Below are 25,178 nucleotides of genomic sequence, written 5' to 3' on the forward strand. Positions count from 1 at the left end.
TCTGTGTTAGTGCAGCGCGCGTGCCCCGAGGTAAGATGTTGCTGAAAAGCCGGTGTCTGTTACCCACTCACTGATACTTATCTATCGCTAACTGCCCTTACTTGGATTGAAGGAATGCTGGATGCTTCCTAAGGACTGTAGACTTAATGCTCCCACCTAGTTTGACCCCCTAACTTAGGGAAAACCCAAGTAGTAATCAGGCCCTTCATGGTACTTCTACCCCAGCGTAGACTATCAACGTATTTAGGACACCGGAGCAGAAGATGCCCCAGCAATTCTCAGGTTCTAACCCATAGAAGGATAACCCAGGGGGCAGACAAGTCTGTGGGAGCCAGACGGGAACATTCAGTACAAATATCTGCCTTTTCCTGAATACTGAGAATGCCCAATGGTCACTAATACCCTGTCGCCATATTGCTCTAACGTAGTGTTTACTAAACTTATTTTGCACAGTCGCACACTTGTTAGCTGACAAATACACCATCCGCCTGCTACCTTGGCTAAAGCGCGGGTGAATGTCTTAACTGAAGCGACCTGAAACCTGCCCTTGGTTGCAGAGGAATGCCACCCAGTGTATATCTGGACCAATTTCCATATGGTGCCAGCAGATGTTCCTCATAAAGAACTAAGCTTTGGTTTGGAGCTAAGCTTAGTGTGCTGCCGGCTGGTATTTTGCGGCTTCAGACATTTCCTCCAGCTATATAATACAAGACCACACTACACTTACAACACCCCAGTACCAATGGCTTAACAATGCTTGTTAGTTGTATAAGATAACTAAAGCCACAAATCTGGCTTCGCTGCGTAGCATATTGAAAATGCTTCCATTCTGAAATGGTGGGACTGTCACCTTTCTATGTTGAACAATGCATTAACGGTACTCCCTTCAATGAATAGCAAGCTCACCCATGGCTTGTGCAGCAGGCACTGCGTCGCAATGCAACCGATGTTATACTAAATAACGTGGCTTGTAGGTAGTGCCATGTTAATGTTCCCTGCCTGACACCCCACAGAGCACTTTGAGAACAGTCTACACCCTGCAAAGGCCGCACTCTAGACCGAGGGTCGTCGCGCAGTGCCCACTGCTCATCACCGCAAGACCAATCTCCGCACGCAGTAAGACTTGAAACACAGGTCAATCTTGTATCTGGTCCATTCCGCTTTACATTAACAACGTGTGGGAATGGGGGCCCTCCTATGATGATGAGGCAGTAAGCAAATCTGCCCGCGCAAGAACAATCTGCAGGGAAACATATTCCCCAGTGATGGAGCATTGCCGAATAATCACAGGAAGTGCAGTGCCTCCTGCCCCAGCGCTGCGGCCAATTCCACAGAAATGAGCATGATGGGGGGGTGCGGCCCTCCCCGTCCTGCAACATCAGGCCTGCACGGGCCCGAGCACAGGCCCCGCCCTGCTACTCGCAGCGTCGCTTGAAACAAACCACCAAGGTTGCCGCCAAGCCGTGGTCGGGTCCCCCCACCCGCACATCACCTGTGCGATGGCAGCCATTACTGCGAGCGAGCACATTACGTTTCATTGAGCGCTTCGATATAATGCAAACCAACAGACAGCAGGACACATCCAAGAAGAACCCACCGTGGTTTAAAGCCCCCAGAGGGGAGAAGTACAATTCCTGCCTACTTCGAACCAACACAACTACAAGAAGGTGGGGGGCGGAGCTTGCCACGGCCGATGGCTGACGCGTGATCGAGGCGCTCTGCGCTAACGCCTCAAAAATCTGACAATTATCCTGCTGGTAATGGCCTAGAAGGGACACGAGGTGACCACACACGATCGGAAGCCTCCACGGCTAGAATCAAGAGAGCACGGAGCCGCTACGAGACATAGCGACTTGCGCGACGACCTAGGCCTCTCATCCCCGTCCTAAAGTTTCCACGACGGCCACGCGTCGTGCTGGGACGTGCGGCAGGCCACAGTGACGTCGGCCCGGTAAGGGGGTGGAGAGCCGCGGAAGGCGGGGAAGATACCAAGACCCCCCCCCCCCCCTTCGGTGAGGCGAGCAGCAACAACACAACCAGCGCGGCCACATACCTGCTGGCAGAGCCTCCTGCTAGCCCATTCCTGCTAAGACATTTTAGGGCCCTAAGATCCGGGATCTCAAAGTCCCTGCAGTGGCTCCTCGCACCGAGAGACCAGGCGGATGTCAGTCTGACAAGCCCCCATATAAGACGTCAAACACGAGGAGAGAGACTTTGAAGCCCACTGGAGCCTGGATACCGGTGGCGACTTGGGAAGCCCTCCCAGAGCGGTCGCTGCGGTGGTTAGGCGGTGTGCACCTTCAGCAGTGCACGCACACGGGCGGGGAGTGGGGCCTGCCTCCATATTCAGCAGTGGCGAGCGCTGTTGCTAACTAAGTGGCGGGACGGTGTTGGAAACTAGCGGTGCAGCTCTTGTGGTGACGGCGGCCCAGGGAGAAAGGTTGGCCTATGCCCATTGCTCTGGAGCCGGTACTGGAGTTCAGGTCCCGGACCGCGGCGGCTGAGTACTGGGAGTGTGGACGGCCAGGTCCCTCAGCGATACATCACCGAAACGTAGCGAAAGTGTGTGGAGGGGGCCACACTGGGACCTTGGAGCAGAATGGGCAAGGGCGATAAAACACAAACCAAGTTACCATTCGAGCAGCGACGTACTAGAGCCCCGGAGGTGCAGATAATAGAGCCGGACCCACAGGCGAGAGGTGCTGAAGGCACGTTCTACGCAGACATTAAAAAGCTGTTGGTATCGATGGAAAAGGGCCTCCAAGATAGCATAGCATCGTTAAACTCCAAAATAGATGCCCTATCTTATAGGATGGACCGTATGACCGAAAGAGTTGACAAGCATGCTGAGAGAATAGACATGGCGGAGAGGCGCATAACTGAGGTCGAAGAGGCACAAACTGAACAGGACAAAGTCCAAAAGCACGACCGGATACTGCAGGTCATACAAGACAAGTCGGAGGACTTGGAGGCCCGCTCTCGATGATCGAATATACGAATCACTGGGGTGCCGGAGACCACACAAACAGGTAAAATGGAGCTCTTCGTCGAGAAGCTATTGCCAACGCTGCTGGGAGTGGAGGTGTTCTCACCGATGTTCATAGTGAAACGGGCACACCGCACGCTGGGCCCGCGCCCGAAGCCGGGAGTGTAGTGTAGTTCCTATTTTCCCAATTGGCTCTGTGCATTGGAATAACATAAACAGCAGTGTAGACGTAGGACTGAAGTCATCTAGGTCTCTACTGACTATGTTAGACTTAATTTAGGTTTGCGCCAGCTAGCTCAGAGGTCACTGGAAACTTTCTTGAATGAATGGGGAGAGATCAGCTTCTCTGGCTCAGACAAGAAGGGATTCAGCTTCCGACAACCATATAACATGACAACTTTGCTCCCCCAGAATAAGAGTAAATCTCTAGAGTCCAGTGAAAACAATAGACAGCTATTTCACTCAGTCAATTGTGCGTTCTTAGTTTCACCAGAGTGCAGAGAATAGAGAGACGGGCGTTTTCAATAAAAAGTATTATTTATTGAGCAGTCTTCCTTCTCATGCAAGAGAAATGAATTGCCACAATTGCAATACTTAATATAAAGTAAAGTACGTACAGTAAAAGGAGTATTATGAAATAATACTGTAAAAGCATTGATATGGTTTCTTAGCCATAAGACACTTTAAAATGGATAAAATATATACATACATATATACATTGGCTAACGTGCTCAACTGGTGCTTCTAAAATACGCCGACCCCGGTGTACCTGACCTAAGCCTAATACGTGGGAAGGAGTAAGTAGCAGTTTAAGTTAAGTTGGTTTTGCCAAGAATCTGATTCAAGAATTCTCTCTAAGGGTTTAGTCAGCACTGTACCTTGGGAATGGAATGTAGGAGGTCTGGTATCTCTCTTTCAGGTTCGATATCCCAGTCACCCGCAAGGGTTGAAGTACTGGGTTTTAAGAACCCAGCGGTGCCAGGGAACACACCCAAAGACTTCGAGTTCTTCCTGTTTCGGACTACAGAAACACAGAGTCTTCTAGGTGAAGTCAAAGATCGTATTTATTTGCTGCAGCCAGTAACAGGTATCCTAGAAGTACAACACAGTGTATATTCTCAGGAGACTGCTCAATCTTACAAAGCCAGCCTTCTCTTTTTATACAAATTATTATGCTTTAGGCAAACATTCCTTATTTTACAGTTGACCATTCACATATTTTCACTACAAAGGAAAGGTAGAGTCATGATGACAAGCCCATATTTCAGTTTGTTCAGCCCATAATCAATTATCCGGCAAAGCCCAGTATTTTCATCAGATATCGACGGACCCCTAATAAAAACAGGCACCTCCTCCTCGTAAAGTAAGTAATAAAGAAAGAAACAGGGACAGGTGTGTGTAAGATTAGGCATGGTTTGTGTGCCATGAAAGGTTTACGACATGTTGCGCTTCGATGCTAATCTCATTCGGCCACTGGGAAAGGTACTGGCCGAACAGGTTTGGTTTCAGGCAGTGGACTCAGCTCGCCCAGGTCACAGAGGAATCAGTGAAGGTATACGTGTCCTTCTGACTCGATTTCGGCTTTAATCATTGAGCCTAGGTGAGGGCAATCACAAAATGGCTGCCGTTCATAAAATGGAACCCGAGGGTTCAGGACGGAAACTCTGATTTCAGGGTGATTTCATCACTCGAATATGACGGAAATGCTTGTGCATAGTATCTCAATCATTACCGGTCTGCTGATACCAAAATCGTCACAAAACAACGATGTTTATAACACAAGACCAAAATCTTCAGTACCACAGCCCCTCCTTTTGCCCTTACATAGGCAATAACCTATACTCACGCTAATCTGAGTCCAGGTCTATATTCATAAAGTCATTGAGATGTTGCTGTAGCATCATCCTATTACTTAGCTCGTTTCTTGATACAGGTTTCCTTACACACGATGCAGCACAAAGGCCACATATTGCAGGAGCACACTGTACACACAGACAGAACAGGAAATGAATGGCTAAGATCATCCCAATGACTATCAGAATCTTCCATCCCCAGGCAGATATCAGTTCCCAGAACCACCCCATCAATGACCAATCTCCTTTATCCATGTGGATAGATACAGAGATCTTATGCAATTTGGAAATGGCCTGGTAAACTATTGGAGCGTTTTCGGGGATAAAAATACAACAACTTGATTGGATCACTTTACATACCCCACCTCGGTCTGCAGGTATGACGTCTAACGCGACCCTGTTCTGAAGAGTCATAAGGCGATCCGACTGGAGCTCAGCCGTCAAATTACTAAGGGCACCGGCAGTTTCAATAACAGTAGATTCAACCACCCTTGTCAATTGCCTTATGTTCCTGCTGTTAACCATAGGTCCCCAAAACGGCAGAAAACCCTTTACAAAATCTCCAAATTCTTGTCCTGCAGTGTCTTCCTTACTGATGACACCTCTAACTATCCTTGTCTTGTGGTAATCTGCTGCGGCCGTGTAGGTGGGAGGCAACAGGAACGAAACAAACATGTGCCCGAAAAGTCAGGGGGCAACCATGTATAGGCTCTATCATGGCAGATGAAATAGGTACCCTTAGCTGCTAGAAACGTAGGGGAAGTCTGAGACGCAAAAACGTATGTTTCAGTGCAGATACTTTTCCCTAGCTGAGCTCTGGGATTCTTTCCATTACCTTGCAGACATAGGTGACCCTGATGGGGTACGATCCAAATCGAGGAGGATCTCTTTGATCGCTGGTTCTCACTCAGAGTAACTCCATATTTTGTTACATTCCATCTATCGTAAGCTCGCAGCTCATCTCTGGGAATCATTCTATATGAATCAATGTTTCTGCTCATATTTGTGATTCCTACTACCAATGCCTTGTTGCTCGAGTTACTTCTCGTGGAACGTGGGGGATATGGATCGATGGCATATATAAACATCGTCTGAAACGCCCACAAAGAACAATTGTAGCTAAATGGTAAGACCAAGTATGGGATACCCTTATCTGTTGTATGTGGCATAAGACCACACACCCAACAATTAGTTGTGTTCACTACTAATTGGTGTTGGTGTAAAAGCTGGATGAAGGAGTTATTGGTAAACTCTAGTCTTCAAGTGGATTCATGCTCAGGCAGAGGGTAAAAAGAATGCGAAGAAACAGTAGAAGGAGGTATGGGCTGTATAGTGGGTGCAAAGGTCACTTGTAAAGAGAATAAAACATATCCTATTAAAAACATCATTACACTAAACAACATGAAAATGCATAATATCAAAAATCGCTTCTTTGTCATCAATGTACACATTCTGCCTTTAAAGTTCATTGGTTTGGCAAGTCTCTCCATCTCGAAAAACTCCATCCTCTCTAAATTGCTGCCCGCGGCGGTAGGGTGTTCTATGCTAAGGAATGCTTCTGTTAGTCCAGGGCAACTCCCTTAGACCAACCAGAACTGTCGACCTAACGTCTTCAGCTGCACTCCAAAGACTTAAACAACCGCGCCCCTAGCAGCAGAACCCGGACCCGGATGGCGGTTCGAAAAACAAAAATAAGCAAGTTTCTCAGATGAGAGAGCTGCACATTCAAAAATAAAGGAAAAAAAAGATTTGTATTTGTCCATAGTTCTCGGTCTCAAATTGTAACGGCGTCTTCCAGGTACTGTCTGGTTCTGTAACAAAAGTTCAGGCTCTGTAGTGTTCAATCGAATTGACGGTGGCACAGCTTCTTGCAAGATATTGTCGCTTTCTTGTTCAGAAATTGTTCCTTTTACACGTGCGGCGCTGAAAGGCAGAAAACGAGGCACAGTCTCAGTTTCAGAGTCAGCGATACCCTCCTGGACCCTACGGTCGTACGGAAGAGGCAGAGGGACCCTCTTACAGTGTACGCCGTGGATCCAGTGCTTTTTCCCTTCTACTCGAACAGCTGATCTCGTTGAGAGAAGGACAAGGTCAGGTCCGGTCCAACGGGGCTGGTCATTCTTTGTCCGCTGGAAGTTCCGGATCAGCACCCACGATCCAGGATCGATAGGATGTCCTGGATCGTCAGAGACCGGAGGCAGGGTATCGTGAACCTGTTGGTGTAAAACATGCAATTTAGCCGTCAATTCATACAAATAATCAAGCAGTACAGGGTGTTCGAGTTCACTGTATTTTCCTCGGCCTTGGCACTCCCCATATATTGGCCGGACGGCCAAACACAATTTCATAGGGACTAAGTCCTACTCGCGAGTGAACAGTCATTCTCGTTGATAGGAGTGCTAAAGGCAGAGCGTCAGGCCATTTAAGACCGGAACTCGCTCGAATCTTAGCCAATTTCAATTTTAGTGTGCCAATATAGCACTCTACTAGTCCAGCTGATTGAGGGTGGTTTGCAGCGTGAAATTTTTGTTGGATGCCTAGCCCCTCACATACTTTCTTCATGACTCGACCCACAAATTCACTCCCATTATCACTCCAGACCATTCTCGGCATTCCGTATCTAGGGAAGAATTCCTTGACAAGGGCTTTAGCTGTAGATAAGGCAGTGTTGTCTTTTAAGGGATATGCTTCTACCCATCTTGAAAAGGCACAAACAACAACGAGTACGTATTTCAAATTGTTGCACCTTTCCATGTGGATGAAATCTAGCTGCAAAACCTTGAACGGATACATTGGAGGCGCAAAATGACCAGCTGGAGTTGGAGTTCCCCTACCAGGATTGTATTTCAAACACACCATACAGTTCTTTACCAAGTTCTCTGCGCACTTTGGAATTCCCGCATTCTGCCAGATCGGAGCCAACAACTTGCAAATCCCTTTCACGGTAATATGTGCCATTCCATGAGCCATTGTCACCACTGCAAGCACATACGCATCGGGTAGCAACCATCTCTGGTGCTCTGACAAATCAGTCCAACAACCATTCGAATCCAATTTACCCTTACTTTCTCTCCATTCATTCAACTCTTTCTCTGTAGCTTCAGCTTGATTGGATTTCACACTCTCAATCGTATCTTCACACATTCCAACGTCACCAATCCATCTTGCAGGGCCTGAAACATACATTCGATTCATTACATCTTTCGCAGTTTCTTTCGCAACTTCATCCGCAGACGCATTTCTGTGACCAACATCATCCGTAACCTTTTTGTGTGCACTGCATTTCACAATCGCAACTTGTAACAGTAAGGTCAGAGACTCAAGACGCTCATTCACCAACTGACCATGCTGGATCTTCGTCCCATGCGATGTTAAAAATCCACGTTCACGCCACAAACGTCCAAAACTATGAGCCACTCCAAATGCGTATTGGCTGTCAGTATATATGGTCACTCTCATTCCTTTCGACAACACGCACGCTCTCGTAAGTACAATCAATTCTGCTGCTTGTGCTGAATTATGTGGGATACGTGCAGTTTCAACAATCGTATGCAAAGTCGTAACAGCATATGCCGCAGTCGTATCACCATTCGGCAACTTAAAGCAAGAACCGTCAACCCACAAAGTACCATCACATTCAGGAAGAGGAGTGTCCCTAAGATCTATTCTCCCTTTCGTCTCTTCTTCAGTTCTCAGAAAACAGTCATGCTGTTCTTCACGATCTGTCTCAACCGCAATTGGCAACAACGTGGCTGGATTCAACGTGTTGCATTGTTTAATGTGCACATGACTCGCTAACAACGTCAACTCATAACCCGACAACCGAGCACTAGTTAAATGCTGTGTCTTTGTACGGTTCAACAAGGTATGCACTGCATGTGGAAACATGACAATTAACGTGTTATCCATAACCAAACCAGCAGACTGTCGAATTGAAGCAGCCGCTGCAGTCGTAGCTCTCAAGCAACTCGGCAACGCTCTAGCTACCGGATCTAAAATCGACGAAAAGTACGCACATGGACGTTGTTTATCGTCAAACTGCTGAGTCAAAACTGACAATGCACATCCTTCTTTCTCGTGAACGTACAATGTGAAAGGTTACTGTAGTTGGGAGTACCCAACACAGGAGCTGAACACAACGCATTGCGTAATTCAGAAAAGCTCTTCTGACATTGCGTCAGTTGGTTGACATTTTAACTGGATTTTGTGAGGTAGAGAGTCCTCATCCCATCCTACTTGTTTTTATATAATGCAGGAGATTGAGCTACTGCCCATTTTCTTGCATATATATATATTTTCTATGAATTGGAATATGATTTGAGAAGGCAGGCATAATCATTTCTTCGCCATGAGGGCACTCCCTGACAAACTCTGATGGCCAGTCTTTCTCAGCTAATAGTATGTCATAGCCTTTTGAGAGGTTATCCCAAAACAGACCCCTTACCTTCCTAGTCTTATCTCCCTCTATACGCAATGTTATTTCGTATATTTTATGAGGTTCGCTAACTCTGGTATCTGCAGTTTCCACCTGAATGTATTCATTCGTGTCAACTGTCTCCAGATGATTCATTAGGATCTTGCAAGTTATTGTCACTTCTGCTGCGCTGTCTAGCATTGTCTGTGCCCACTCTCCGTTTTTCAGCTGTGTCCTCAGTGTCCTCGGCATGTTTGATTATTTTAATACTGTCTACCTTCTTTCTTGGAAATTGTAATTTTTTACTTTGAGCAGGTTCCTTGTCTTTGGACTTGACGTACTCTTCCCTGTGTTCTGACCGTCCTCTTCTTTCCGATTTCTGCGAGGAAGTCTGAAAAGATCGAGAGGGACGTGTATCAATATCTTGATATCTATCAGGTTTTTTCAAATTATCCCTATTTCTAAGGTTGTATCTTTTTTCAGAGGGCTCCCTTTGGGGAGACTTGTGTTCTCGGATCGGAGATCTTTCTCTCCGCCGAGAAGACCTTCCTCTGGACTGGAATCTTTTTTCTTTGGGGGTGGATTGCTTATTTCCATCCCAGCTCTTTTTTGGAGTGTTTAGATTATTTTTAATAAATATCTTTTCAGGATTTTCAAGTAGTTGGGGTTTTACCGGTTTCCCACCCAAACTATCTCTACCTAGTTCTTCATAGGATTTTTCTATGATTCTGGCAAGTTCAATTGGTTGGTCTGCTATATCTGTTTCTTTCAATTTTTTGAGGTAAGTTATATCCTCCATTGACAATTGAACTAACTCTCTATATGCCTTTGTTAATTCTTTTATTTTAACTAAGAGTTCTTCGCTTGACATTTTATCAATGTCTGGATGTGGTGTGTAGCTGGCTAGAACCGGCCACGTTGCTCCTGGTCTACCTAGGGGACCGAGCCTGGTGATGTGATCATTATGTTTTAGGGCGCCTTTAAACCAGAGCAGATGCTCTTGGTATTTTAATGGGATCTCAATCTCCTCGAAAGGAGTGTATTCATCCGGAGGTTCCTCTATTTTGTAATAGTGGAAATCGTGTGTTGTAGCGTTTGCCGCTGGAAAGTTTATCCATGAATAGAATACCTCTGTCTGCCAATATTCGTGTGCCTCTATCACGAAAATGACTGTACCACCTCGTGATGACAGTCCATTTTCTATAAGTTTAAGAGTTATAGTTCTTGTTATGTTTACCGGAATGAGTATAGCATTCGGGTCATTCTGTAGGAGACTTGTGTCATCCTCTAGGAGTTGAGTTGCTATTCTAGCTGCCTCCCTATCGTCATCACTATCCACCATTTTTACTGGCAGAAAGGTTTTTTGTTGCAGAATTACTTTCAAGGAGACAAAAGATTAGGTGCACAACATTTTGGAACACTATATCCTTCAACGTTGACTAAACCAAAACTCTACATAGGAATCTCTTCCTACTAAGTTCCGGCGGATTTTAACCTTTCACCCACTCCAGACGTCTATTGGAGTATTTACAGGAAAAAAGGGTCTGTGTGAAAAAGCACGACTGAGTTACTCTAACGTCTTGCGTTAGTTTTATCGCCTTACCAAACGTTGGGCGCCATGTAGTGTAGTTCCTATTTTCCCAATAGGCTCTGCGCATTGGAATAACATAAACAGCTGTTTAGACGTAGGACTGAGGTCATCTAGGTCTCTACTGACTATGTTAGACTTAATTTAGGTTTGCGCCAGCTAGCTCAGAGGTCACTGGAAACTTTATTGAATGAATGGGGAGAGATCAGCTTCCCTGGCTCACACAAGAAGGTATTCAGCTTCCGACAACCATATAACATGACAACTTTGCTCCCCCAGAATAAGAGTAAATCTCTAGAGTCGTGTGAAAACAATAGACAGCTATTTCACTCAGTCAATTGTGCGTTCTTAGTTTCACCAGAGTACAGAGAATAGAGAGACAGGTGTTTTCAATAAAAGGTATTATTTATTGAGCAGTCTTCCTTTTCATGCAAGAGAAATGAATTGCCACAATTGCAATACTTAATATAAAGTAAAGTACGTACAGTAAAAGGAGTATTATGAAACAATACTGTAAAAGCATTGATATGGTTTCTTAGCCATAAGACACTTTAAAATGGATAAAATATATACATACATATATACATTGGCTAACGTGCTCAACTGGTGCTTCTAAAATACGCCTACCCCGGTGTACCTGACCTAAGCCTAATACGTGGGAAGGAGTAAGTAAGTAGCAGTTTAAGTTAAGTTGGTTTTGCCAAGAATCTGATTCAAGAATTCTCTCTAAGGGTTTAGTCAGCACTGTATCTTGGGAATAGAATGTAGGAGGTCTGGTATCTCTCTTTCAGGACTCGATATCCCAGTCACCCGCAAGGGTAGGCTGGAAACGCCGGAGCTGGATTTTCTCGGCAAGAGAAAAGACAGCGTTTTTCTCAGAGCGTCAAGGAGGAGGGGCAGCGTCCGTGGGCTTTTCGCATCAGCTGGGCTCTCGGCAAGTAGATAGCTGCTCTGCTCCAAAACCACCACCGTGTGTTTGCTTAAGGCAACATTGGTATATTTATACCTGAAAGGTGCAGAGTTTGACGTAAGGTTTGGACATAAGACGTCAATAAAGATGTCACTAAGAACTGGCCGTTCTTACAGTGCACGCAGGAGTTCTATTACAAATCAAAACAAAGCAAGTGGGGATTTCCCAGGTTGCTGGAGGTTTGGTGTGTCGAAAGAACTCGTTGTGCTTTCTAGGAATCTAAGGAAGTGGCTTTTGCCGTGCCTTGGACTGCAAGGGCGATTTACTGAAATATGGATCTGATTCTTATGCCATTATAGGGATATTATTGATTATAGCCGTACAAGGGCATAAAGTAGTAATATTGATTCTGGTTCCTAGATAAAAACACAATAGGAGCACCCCCGAGGCCAATCATAGCCAAGCTCCTAAATTACAGAGATAGAGACACAGCCTTGCGGATAGCCCGTGAGAACGGGACTCTGCAATACGAGGGCTCCGACATCTCTCTGTACCCGTACTTTACTGCGAGGTGCAAGAAGAACGCAGACACTTGGCCCTGTATAAGAGACAACTCCATGCCCTAGGCTTGGACTATGCCATGCTTTATCCAGCGAAACTGAGAATCAATCGACAAGGACACTCTCATATTTTCACGGATCCTAAAGACCTACACAAGGCATTGAAAGTATGGACAAAGGAATGCAGGGGTAGCCCTAGGAGTCAGAATGGCGAGGACACCGGCGGGCAGCTGTACAAGCAGGACTAGAATGGTTGCACTGACCAGTGGATTCGCTGCTTATGGAACACTTGGCTGTTAGCCGCGTGGCTCACCGTAATCTTGGGACCTGGCGCGACCACATGGAACACTCTGACACATGTGTCTTTCCAGCCTACACCTCTGAGAGAAATGCTGAGGAATCCTGAGGTTTCGAGATATTGGTGAGACTGTTTTGATTAGCATGTTCCTGCTGCGCTTAGAGCATGCACGCCAGTTTAACTTTCATATGTGAGCAGAGGCCCAGTGCAGCTCTGGTATTCGCCCGAACTTGAAAGGTTTTGAATGGGGGTTGCGCAGATCTGTAAGCTCGCTATAGTGACCTATAAGTGCCCTGATGGCTTACACCGGCCCCACCTCTTCTGGCGTTGGTGGCAGGGGCGGTACCTGCGTAGCCACTGCCGGGAGTAACGGCCGTCCCATCTGGCAACCTCAGCCCCCGCGCTGTGTGCACTGTTGATCCCATCTCTGGGGATTTTTTGAGAGTACTTGGGAAGAATTGGGAGGGGGACGTTAGCATGCCGGGCCAAGTTGGGGCTGGTCTGCTGTGGGAGTGGGGTGGTGGGGCTTTGAGTAGTTCTCTAACAGGGATATTGCGTTTTGCAGAAGTTTGTATTGTTATGTTGGGGGAATTGCCTAATCTGGCTTTGCACATTATTACCATGTCTTACACAGTTATACATATGCTCGCTACCTATCCAACAGCAAGGCGTAATGGCTGACACCAGCATGCACGGGAGACTAATACACACACCTAGACTGACTGTCCTTACTTGGAATATCCGCAGCATGAACGACCACCGCAAGGTCAGAAAGGTCCTCAGCTATCTGCAGCGCCAGCATGTGGACGTAGCTTTGCTTCAGGAGACATACCTTCTGACACATAACCGCATGCTCCGTTGCAGAGGATTGGAGGATAACATCTCAGTGGTGGGGTTCACCACTAACGCTAGAGGGGTCTTGACGTGGGTTAACCCGAAATCCAAACTGCAGATCCATACGCTTGAAGCGGACCCCGATGGGAGGTTTGTCATATCTAGATGTCATGGCCCAGCTACGGACTTTATAGTTGTCAACACATATGGCCCTAATTTTGACTCTCCAGACTTCTACGAGACTCTCACGGTCAAGATTAGGCGATTGGACCATGGTAATCAGCTGTTGTGGGGAGGCGATTTCAACCTCACTATGGACCCGACATTAGACAGATCTTCTGGCCCCCCCGCCGACCTGCGGCTGCTGCCTTAGAGCTGCAGAGCGCAATCACCTGCCTCGATCTGGGAGACGTATGGCGTCCAGAAATCCGCAAGAGGGAGGGTACACGCACTTCTCTGCATACCATAATATCCACACTAGGATAGATTACCTGCTGGCTTCCTCCCCCCTCCTAAGCCGAGTGAGGGACTGCAGGGTCCTGCCTAGAACCCTGTCTGATCACTCACCGGTTCTTATGGAAATTAACATACCAGGCAAACTCATACCAGCCTTTACCTGGAGGTTCCCACCAAACTCATTACTAGACCCAGTATTTAAGGGAGAGCTGGCCGAGGCCATAGACTTGTTTTTTGAGAAGAATATAGGCTCAGTTGAGAGTTTCTAAGTAGAGTGGGAGTCCTTTAAGGTTTATATTACAGGAGTAGTGATGTCAAAGCACTCGGGCATACTTAAAGCAATCAGGAAAAAACTGGCTGACCTGGGGGGAAAGCTAGAAGAATTGGAGCGCAGACAGTGCCTCTTCACAAACGACGCCGTGAGCACTGAAATTAAGACATTACTAGCGGAGTATCACGAGGAAGCGGACAGAGAGATCTGCCACATGAGCAAGTACTCCAAGGCTCAGGTGTATGGGGAGGGGGAGCGACCGAGCGCAGTGTTGGCCAACCTTATCAAGGGGTGGCAGCGCCAACACATTACTATGGTTCACACCGCTGCGGGACTTCCCACCACAGATGACGGAGGAATTGCTGAGACTTTCAGGTCTTACTACTCAGATTTGTACTCCTCGAAAGTGGAAGAGGAAATAGATGACTACCTAAGTCATATAGACATCCCTTCACTGGCCGGCCATGACAGGGAATTTCTTATGCAACCGATTGAGAAGGATGACATTTTAGACGCGCTAGCCAGTATGAAATCGGGCAGTGCTCCAGGAGCTGACGGCCTAACGGCGGGCTTCTACAAAACCTTCAAGGATCAACTGCTACCACACCTTTCGGCCCTCTTTGACGACATATGTGTGGAGGGCAGCATGCCGCACTCAATGAGAGAGGCACTCCTGGTTACATTCTTGAAGCCGGGAAAGCCCCAAGAAGAGTGCAGTTCATATAGACCCCTGTTGTTGCTTAATGTTGACACCAAGCTATTCGCCAAGGTACTAGCCACTCGTTTGGCCCTGCTGGTGGACGGACTGGTCGCCCCGGACCAGGCTGGATTTGTCCCTGGCAGAAACCTAGTCTATAACATACGTAGGGTCTTGGGGGTGATCCAACATGTCAGACCGGATAGGAAGGCACTGGCTGTCTTCCTCGATATGGAAAAAGCCTTTGACTCCGTGGAGTGGCCGTTCATGCATATGGTACTGCAGCGTATGGGCTTGGGACAGCCTTTTCTGCAAATGCTGGGAGCGCTGTACCATGGACCGAGAGCGAGGCTCTGCATAGGAGACCTGGTTACAGACCCATTTCCCATTAATAAAGGCACCAGACAGGGATGCCCCCTCTCACCCCTCCTATACGCCCCGGTGGCTGAACCGCTAGCCTGCGCACTGCGGGAATACCACGGAAATGAAGGCATAGGCTTTTCGGGCTACAGGATTATAGTTTCGATGTACGCTGATGACACCTTGCTGTACGTCCGTGACCCAGACAACAACCTATCATCAGTACTCCGGGAGGTGGTGCGATTGGGGGCGCTCTCAGGGCTACGGGTCAACTGGACCAAGTCGCTTGCCTTTCCGCTCACGCCACTCACGCAACAAACACAAAAGGAGTACCCCCTCCAATGGACCACAGATACGATTCGATATCTGGGGATACATTTGCACACAGACTCGGAAAATCTCTTTAGAGCCAACTACGGCACTGCGATTAGTAGACTGGAGGATGATGTGGTGCAGTGGAGTAAACTTCCTCTATCCCTGATGGGGCGCATATCTTTAATGAAAATGGTCGTGCTCCCGAGATTCTTGTTCCTGTTCATTACCTTACCAATAGTCCTCCCCAAATAATTTTTTGCACTACTACAACAACTGATGACGAAGCTAGCTTGGGCGGGCGGTCAGCCACGCGTCCGGTGGACGACACTTATTATGCCTTATGCACTGGGCGGGTTGGGAGCCCTGGACATGGAAGCGTACTACAGAGCAGCGCAGGCGTCGCATTTGCACACATGGCTACACGGGGACAGAAACATACCTCATGTTCGCATGGAGACCATTTTTTCACAGCCAGATACACTTCATCACACTATTTTCAGGGCGACAGATCGCAGAACGGGTATTCTTGACTCCTTGACAGCCACCAATCACGCATGGCACAGCCTCTTGCGGATGCAGGGAGGGGCACTGCTGTACTCACCAATGATGCCAGTTGACTGGGCTAGGTGGCTCCTGCCGCTCAGGGAGAAGGGAGTGGTTGTAGCTCTGCACAACCTGAACATAAACACGGCAGGAGACTTGTTTACAGATGGAGTTGTTAAGACATGGGAGCAAGCCCTGGGATCTAGCGAAACGCCCCCGCTACTAACGCGATTTCAGTTCCATAGGGTGCGCAGCGCTTTGGGCGACCTATTGGGTGGGGACATGGCGGAACACCCGGGAGGTCCCTGAACTTACTCATGTACTCAAAACCACATCACCCAGGGGGCTGCTGTCTAGCCTATACAAGCTCACACAAACGCCCACACGATACCGATACACCAAGGTGCGGCTGGCATGGCAGACTGACTTGGGCCTAGTACTAGATGACGTCACATGGCGCAACTGCTGCACAGTCACTAAGAAGGTCTCACTAAATGGCAGGCACAGATTAATTGACTTCAAGTTCTTAAACAGAGTGTACTACACCCCTGTGAGACTCTTCAAATATGGCCAGCAGGATTTGGCGGGTTGTGAAAGGTGCAGTGCCCCTGAGGCGACTTTCCTGCACCTTGCTTGGCAATGTCCGGGTGTCTGGGGATTCTGGGAGAAAATCTTCGCTGAAATAAGTGAACTTACGGAGGTAGAGAACACACCGGATCCCATGATGGCTATATTGGGTTACACTGAAAATTTACCCAGAGCAGTTAGACAACTGGTAGATATGGGCCTCCTGATGGCCCGCAGAGTGCTGGCTTGCTGCTGGATGAGAGGCCCACTACCAACGCTAAAACGCTGGGCGCACAACATGCTCTATTGCTGTACTCAATCCGAAAATTATAGCGAAATGCAGCCCCCCACTAGCAGACCCAAAAATTTCTGGAGCCTATACCACACATACTTGACGAGTAAGAGAAATGCCGATGCACCCGCGACATCACAGGGAGTGGGGAAATGTGTAGTTTGGAGGGACCGAAGCAGATCTAGCAGTCACTTTCGTGCTTTGCCTACGCGCCTAACTCGGAGTCTCCTACCAACCAAGAGATTAATAATTGTGGAGAAGCGCCGCCTGTCCACTGTGTGGGTTGTTGGATAAATGGCTGTGTAAACTAATGAACGATCTAATGTTATAGTGCTGAATGTATGACGGTTATCGACTGAAGTCAGATGGGGGGGAGGGGGGTCTTAGTGGGGGATTGTGATTGCAAATTGATGTACTTTCACTTGAAACGCAATAAAGAAATAAAAAAATTAAAAAACTACGAGAAGGTGGACCTCTCTGGAGCGCCCCACCTTGTCCCCACCAACCTGCATGAGTGCTAGTGTGAGGGTGGGGGGTCAGGGAAACAATGACCAACTGCGTGGTCCCTCGCGACACCGATTAGGTTGGTTGCCCAGACAGAACTGATATTGAAACAATTGAAACCTACATGGTCCACGATTTAACTCGGGCGCCATGAGGCGGTATTGAACAAACTACTGAAATAAAATTGGCGAGAATAGTTCTATGAAAGAAAAGCATTGAATGAATCGCTCCTCAAAGTCAAAGGACATATCTACCCGCTTAGGTCTACCTGGCTGAGAAGGATGGAGCAATGCCCATTCGGTATTAGTGAATGAAGACATTATTCATTCATGTTCCGCCAAATTGGGAGACCCTGCCCCAAGTGGTCTTCCCACATTATGGCACCCTGGCAGTACAAACTGGTTTACAGCAGCAATAATCAGCCCCAAACTGATATACTTTTTTGCCCCACCCATAGCACCCTGTCCGGTTACCACCAAAGCAGACGTACCGCAATGCCAACTGAAGGCAGAGCAAAACACAATTTCTGACCTAGAGCTATTCACGGCGACACATACACAGAGACGCGCAGATTTGCACAAAACTAGAATCAGCATACGTCTGCGCTACTTACAAGACAGTTCTATGGAACACCTGACAATTGTGCCACTACATGTCAGAACTCATGTCAGGCGACCACTTCCTTTTGCACCACACCTTGCTCCTGCCGTGCAGCCAATCATAGTAACACCACAACTAACCCTAACATTTGTGCAAGCGGGATAATTATGCCTATTCCCAGCCCTCAAAACTATAAGAAGGGCTTGGGCAGATGACAAGAGTGCTGAGGAGGCCCTCAGCAAGCTTCAAAGATTGTTTAAGATTATCGACTAATCTGCAGGGGTACCCCGCTTGCTCAGTCAATGTGCTGAGTATTGCTTGGTACTTAGCCACTATGTCCTTGCCTCCTTATATTTACTACAAAAGGAGCACTACACCTACAACAAGACCATATGTTGGCTTAGTCAATGCTTAATAGTTGCATAAGATAAATAAGCCACAATTATAGCTTTCTTGCATAGCCAACCGAGAGCTAGCCACCCCCATCCATAGCTGCCAAGGTTTCAAGTTGCTATGTGTGACATTTTCATCTTGCAGTGCGCTAAGAATGACATTTAAAAGACTATGAATGACACTTTCTTGCATGCAAATCAACAATAAAGGTGAGGGAGACATACCGGTATCAGTAATCACGCCCATTTGGCCAACTAGAAACTCTAAGAAGACCAAGGTTTAAGGCTGCTTTTGTGAAAGCATTCCTGGGCTCAGTGTCCATATGTGTGACATTAAGTCAAGTGTGACAGCTGGCCTGAATGTATATTCCAAACAAAACTTATTGGGCCTGCATATAACAGACATACTCAAGCATATACTTCAAAATGTGGCTATCCTCACGCTCAGCTGCTTGTACTGATAAAGCCTCTGCTGTCCAGAATGTAAAATCGTTTATAAGATAAATTCAGGCAAGACTAGTGTAACGCTAAATCATGCTTGAAAGAGAGCTTGAGTGCGTGGTCGAACGTAAAGCAAGCCACGGAGGAACTGGCAAGGGAGGTGGGTATAACAGGGAGATGTCTTACAAGAACCCATCCCTCCGTATAATATCGCACCCCAAAATACGCGGAAGTCTTTAAAATTCAAAACTGAATTAGAGACCTAGACATAACAGGAGCTTTCAGAATTGCACTGCCATAGGCACCGGCACCTTGTTTATAACAGACATTCACCTATGGATGGTTATTTTCACCCAGCTCAAAGGTACCTGTTTTCCCGACCTCAAAAGGATGAACTGCTGAGTGGCCCGGCGGGAATCCCATCCTGCCCAAGGCCTATGATGCACACTTGCAAGTGTTTCTGCACAACCCACGGCAGAACCTGGTGCGGACCGCCTAACAGCACCACCAGGGATGCTCCCCTGAACGACGGTTGCCCACCCCTGCTTGAAAGGGAAGGGAGAGGTTAATCCTGGGGTGAAAGCTGAGTTCGCCTGACAGCGTGGCCACAGGTCAAAACATGCAGCTCCCCTGCCCCCCGCAGCCGGGAAAAACAGTCATGCGACCCCAGACCACATCTCCTGCCCATTGGTGGTCGCAAAAGGCATCCTAAAAGAAGCCAGAGACGATCTACCAATGCCTGTGTACCGTTTCCAGGCAGCGGGTGGGCTGGAAGTTCACACACCCCCCCGACCGCAACACATGCCCACACCGGGCAGAAGGGGGGGGACCACACAACAGGGGCCTTGACCTCTCCCCTCCCTCCAAGCCCCACCGGGGACAGTGCCATAATAATTGGCGGGCAGTATAGTACCCCTAACCACGGTGCCAGCGGCACTGGTCAATGTCCAAAACCTCCAGCCAACACGTGGCCTAGCCAACCCTAGAGGCCACTGCCCTTACCGTAATCGTGGTCCCAGACAAACGCAAAAGGAACCACCGCCCTGCTTTGGAAACGCAGTGATCGCTACTAACGATTAAAAAGTGCCCCACCATCAACACATCCAATGTAACAGTGGTAGGAAGCCCAGGGACCGGTGGTAGTTTTCTGTGGGTGGTATGGTACGATAACCCTACTACGCTGCAGCTACCGTGAACCCCTTGAAGCTTACACTCATAAATAGCCATCCTGGAGCCATACCCTTATACCACCCTGCTCCTGGGGGCTGTTAGAAGCCTGCAGGGGTAACATCACATGTAACGCTACCGCATTATCCTAACGCGCAACGGGCCCACATGAGACGCAATCCTCCACCACTTGAGGTCTGAGGTGCAACAGCGTGGTAAGCTGGAAATAATTCAGGTGCAATTAAGTGATGACCTCTGCCCACTTTAGCATACGCTTACACAAACCCATCCAGTACTTCAAGCTAGTGTTCCAGCAGGCCCGCCCTGCACCACATGCCCCTGGGCGTATCCCAGACTGGGGCAAAGAAAGCATGACAACCCAAAGCCCCCTGTCTTGGGAAGCCCTTTGGTCATATTAGGCGTTAATGCAAAACGGAATAATAGCATACGCCCCCGGAGCCGAACCGGCGCTCTCATATCTCCGAACCACGCAACGACCACCACTGTGGCGACTCTGAACCGGGTGCAACCATACACCTCTTCAGGACAGCATGTCCAAACTAATGATAATTAGACACGGCATGAGGGATGTGCCGGTGAAACGCTCTTGACGGACGAAGCCGCACAGTTGTCCTGGACTGCGTGTACAAACTACTCCCTTGTAGTATCTGGTGACCATACCGGCAAACAACCCTAATGTATGCCGTGCACGCTTCCGTCCCCACCCCCAGCTATCTCGTAACGGAGTACACCTGAACTCTGAAATCCATCGTCAGCGCAGCAGCACAAAATCACGTTGTTCATGTCTTGAACACATAATATTATCCTGGGCCTGTTCTGTCCCGCGGGCCTCACAACACTGAAGAAATCTTGCCAGTGACCACCGGCCCGCCATTCCCCACGGATGAGTACAATTCCTCCCAGAGGCTCACGACCGGGAAAACAGCGATTTATCATGCGTTCTGAGCCATAAGATATGACTCATGAAGTTCAAATAGTTCCGTCCCAAGGACGTTATCTGAAGCGAGGGAGGATTTTTCTGAGCAGGGAATGGCGAGAGATACAGACAACGCTCGTCGCCACTGCTGCCCAAACAGTTACGCGCGACGGGAGGATGGAACCCCTCCCCTTCGCCTACCCCCGTCCCAAACCTATGTCCCAACTCCGCACAGGCACTGAAAAAGAAAACATTACCACACCAAGCGGACCTCCCGCATTGTCCGGGAAGATAATTAGACCGTGATTCCACAGGGCCTTGGCCCAAGTGGTGGGACCGGGGGGGGGTGGAGGTGGGGGTGGGGAGTAGGGGGGAGGTTGGAGTAACGCTCATCTCCCATCCAATTCGACCGACCAAACAGGTGCCTGGCTGCAATCGTCCCCCACAACCAACGAGACGGCGTGTCGGGCACCCTGAGCCATAATGCCACTTTGAGGCGCGTCCAAAAGCTGCACGTCTCTGGCAGGGGAAAATCTACTGCCCCACACGGGCACAAAGCAGGAGGGGGGGGCTAGGGCGATTCACGCTCACAGATGCTCCCGCCGCAACTCTCACGTGGGCGGGGGGAGGTGGCAACCAAAAACCAACACCATAGCAGGGAACGCAGGAGAAGAGCTCCTGGGCCCAATACGGCGTTAAATCACTAACAACAAAGGCCAAAAAGTCTTCCCTGCCCCCAAACTCAACGCGCACGACGACGGCCCCTTACTCCTGGGTATATGAAGCCCCAGGCACGCTGCAGACACAGATTATCCAGCAGGGGACGGAAGAAGCCGCAACAAGCCCGCCAACGGCGTGTCAGGTGCGCAAGAGAGGGGGCCCAAAAGGTGAAGGAGGGATATACACACTCCCCGAGTCCTGGCGCCCAGGAAGTGACGCCCTTCGCGCGCCACAACCAGGCTGGGGGGACCCCACCCAGAGTCCCTGCCCCTGATTGGTGGGGTGGGGGGCCCAGCCGACACTAGAGGGCTGACCTCTCTAGAGGCCCCCTGCGGGGGCCTTGGCCAGCCACATTGTGGTGGTGTCACCTGGGCTTTATGTGGAAGATTTTTCAATATTACATACAAGCGACAGTTGCTGCTTATTTATCTTATGCAACTAACAACCATTGACAAAGTCAATAGTCCTGACTAGTTGTAAGTATTACGTTACTTGTTGTATCATATAGCTGAATTCAATGACAGAAGCAACAAAATACCAGTCGGGCGGCACACTATGCGGACCACAAACTTTTAGCTTACGTGTTTTAGGCCACGCCCATAATTACATTGGCCACGCCCCCTTCAGAGACCCCCACCCACCCGGTTTTTTTCATCCCACTTAAAGCCCTGGGGAACGTGCTTCTGACATTTCCGCATGGGCGTAGATACAGAGTGGCTCACTACACTCTCCTGCTGCCTACTCCCAGTGGCCCTGTTTATAGCCTATGAAGCAGCTGAGAAAAGTCCACCGACGCCTGGCCCAAATCAGTAACTTTAAACCATTGCCATTATATGTTTAGAACAACTTATAGGGGCTATAATGTTATCTTCAGTTTAATTTCACATCGATGTGAGGAGAAAACACACATATTCGCCGCCGCCAAATACATACAACTTGCAAATCCTTTACTTCCTGCACTTGCTCATTACTTATTTAGGAATATGGTGTGGCTAAAATAAATTGGATCTGAGAAACGTAGAATTTCCTGGGATCAAACAGTTCATGAAACGGAAGCAGATTTTTTCATACCACAAGAAGATGAAGTTTGAAACTTACATCCTCACATTCTTTTCCCTAAATGAACACACAGCCGGAATTAAAGAATACATTATTGTCCAGAAGTCCTGAGCGACTTCGGCCCCCTATATTAAGCTCTCGGACCAGAGAATGATACAAAGTAAGGTGGTGCTTCCGGGTCTCGTCCACGATGGTAACAGCGGACATAGACTAGACCGCTACATAGGTCTTACAGGAAGTAGCCTGCTGATCTTTGAGCATCCAATGATCCCCATTTAAAACTAAGAAATCACTAGCTAAGACCCTTAAACTATCCTTGCATTCTTGGTCTTTAAAATGCATCCAGTTATGAGTAAAGTGATTGGTCAATTGTGCCTTTAAATGCATCAGTGCTCGAAAGATTCCACTATGGCAGAAACCACCTATGCATTTGCAACATGAGGAGGATGTTCACACTGCTTCGCAAATATCATACGAATTTTTGTTTTGACAAGTTCACAGGCGTGACTTACCGGGTGGCGGCTCGATGTGATGGTCTTTCTCAAGCTTCTCGAACAGATGCACTGCAGTCAGGCACGAAGCGGTGCTTACAGCAGCGCCCACCACAAACCCAGTGAAAAATCGCCGACTTACGAGCAGATGCCTTAACCGACCAGACATCGCAGCAAAAACTGTCAACCCCAACAAGAAGAGTAAATTTATTATAAGAGTAAATTTAATTCCCTGCCACACTGCTGTCTTCGCAAGCTATGTCTTTCTTCTCTGTCTATGCTACCTCGGAGAACTACATAGACAGAGGCAGAGAAAAAGGACAAATGCTAAAAGGGTTTCAAACAAACGTTTTGGATTGGATGGTGGCGTACACTGACGAAAGCTCTTGCAAGTGTTCTAATGAACAGTGATAGCTTATTTTAAGTGCTGGAGAGCAGTGGCGTAACGAAACTTGTGGGGGCCCTCCTTGCAGGGTACATGGAGGGGCCCCCTCCTGACTCAATCTGGAACTCTCCGGACGAACTGCGGTGCTGAGAGGGCCCCTTGAGCTTGGGCCCCTGCACCGCGGAAGCTGTGGGGGCCTGTTTTATACCCCTGGTAGGAACAATGACTACCGAGCTTTGTACTTACAACTGGTTGCGCTCCAATGGCCACACGTGCACTGCAAAACACAAACGCTGCGGCCAACAAAAGTGATGTAGCATTGTACCGCAGTGAAATGGCTATTGGGAAGCATTTTGTGTGATTTCACCCAAATTACACAACGTGAAGCAGTCCTGCCAAGTATCACGCATCATGTGTGATGTTCACGCATTTCAGTGCGGTGCTCCGCATCACCGCACTGAAATGCATTGTCACGCATAATGCATGGTGGCAGTCTCAGGTGCACACTCACTGATGGCTGCAAGCTTGCTTGTGTCAGCTGGCTGCAGGCACTGCCTGGGGTCTGCCTGTGCCGGCGCGCTGCTCCCGTGGTCTTGAGGCAGTGATCGAGCCCCTGGCTCTCTGCTAATATGTATCACCCGCGGCGCCGTGCGGCGCTGAGTCCACCCTCCTGGCGTCACCGCGCTGGTGCCTAACAGATACTATCGAGGGCACAGCGGGGTTGTATCACGTCCTGCGGGCTGTAAAGAGCGGGGAGTTTATTCTACAGGAAGGCCGTCGCAATCATGTGGAAGCTCTGTTCGCACATGACGCTAGGCCACAGTCTCGGGTAGGCCAATATAATCAAGGCTGATGCAGCATGCAGCTAACATTTCCGAACCGCCTGAGGGAGTTAGTGCAGTGGATGGGTCACGGAGAGCCATGACTGACCGCCACTGTGTGAGGACATCAGCAGCCTGAAACCGAAGTCTGAAGCAGATTTCCGCGGGGGTGGCTCACGCCTGACATGATTTGCACCTACGCCCTTGTTGCAGTGCGAGTCCCCGACCGGGGTGCTTCTGAAGCGCCTGCCTAGGAGCTCCTCCCTGACCGGGGAGTCACGCACATTTTGCCGCCCTCCTTTCGTCCCCTTTGAAAATGAAGGTCAGGTTCAAGGTCTACTAATTGATTTACAGCAGTGCTGCTGCGCTCAAAGAGTCTTCTGGGCTTTCTACAGCATGCCAAATGCCGTTAAACCACCTACACGGGGTCACAGCCTGGAGTTGACACTTGTAAGTGTGTATATCAGTACTTCATCAATTGGTGTTCGTTTCTGTGGCAAAATATACACGTAATGATAGCTATTTTCATGTACGGGATTGTGAGAAGTTGGCCTGATATGTGATGCTCACTAATTCTAGTGATCACCTTGTATCATGCCAAACAACCCTTATGATGATCGGTTGTAAGTCAACCTTATAGACCAGTTATCCTAGTGGTAACGTGGAAAAATCAGTCTTAGGCTAAACTCTGAAAGGCATGTGAAGCCAGCTGTATTA

General features: G+C 48.4%; 1 protein-coding gene across 1 annotated transcript in view; it reads right to left on the reverse strand.

Annotated features, from left to right (window-relative positions):
• Positions 1 to 23,562, reverse strand: part of EXOG (exo/endonuclease G) — a 120,206-nt gene extending 96,644 nt beyond the window's left edge. Inside the window, exon 1 of the mRNA XM_086941455.1 lies at positions 23,277 to 23,562. Coding sequence (XP_086797581.1) covers positions 23,277 to 23,424 — 148 coding nt within the window. The 5' untranslated portion in view covers positions 23,425 to 23,562. The remainder of the gene's footprint in view (positions 1 to 23,276) is intronic.
• Between the last annotated feature and the right edge of the window lie 1,616 nt (positions 23,563 to 25,178).

This window comes from Lissotriton vulgaris, chromosome 10, assembly GCF_964263255.1.
Source record: "Lissotriton vulgaris chromosome 10, aLisVul1.2, whole genome shotgun sequence".
NCBI lineage: Eukaryota > Metazoa > Chordata > Amphibia > Caudata > Salamandridae > Lissotriton > Lissotriton vulgaris.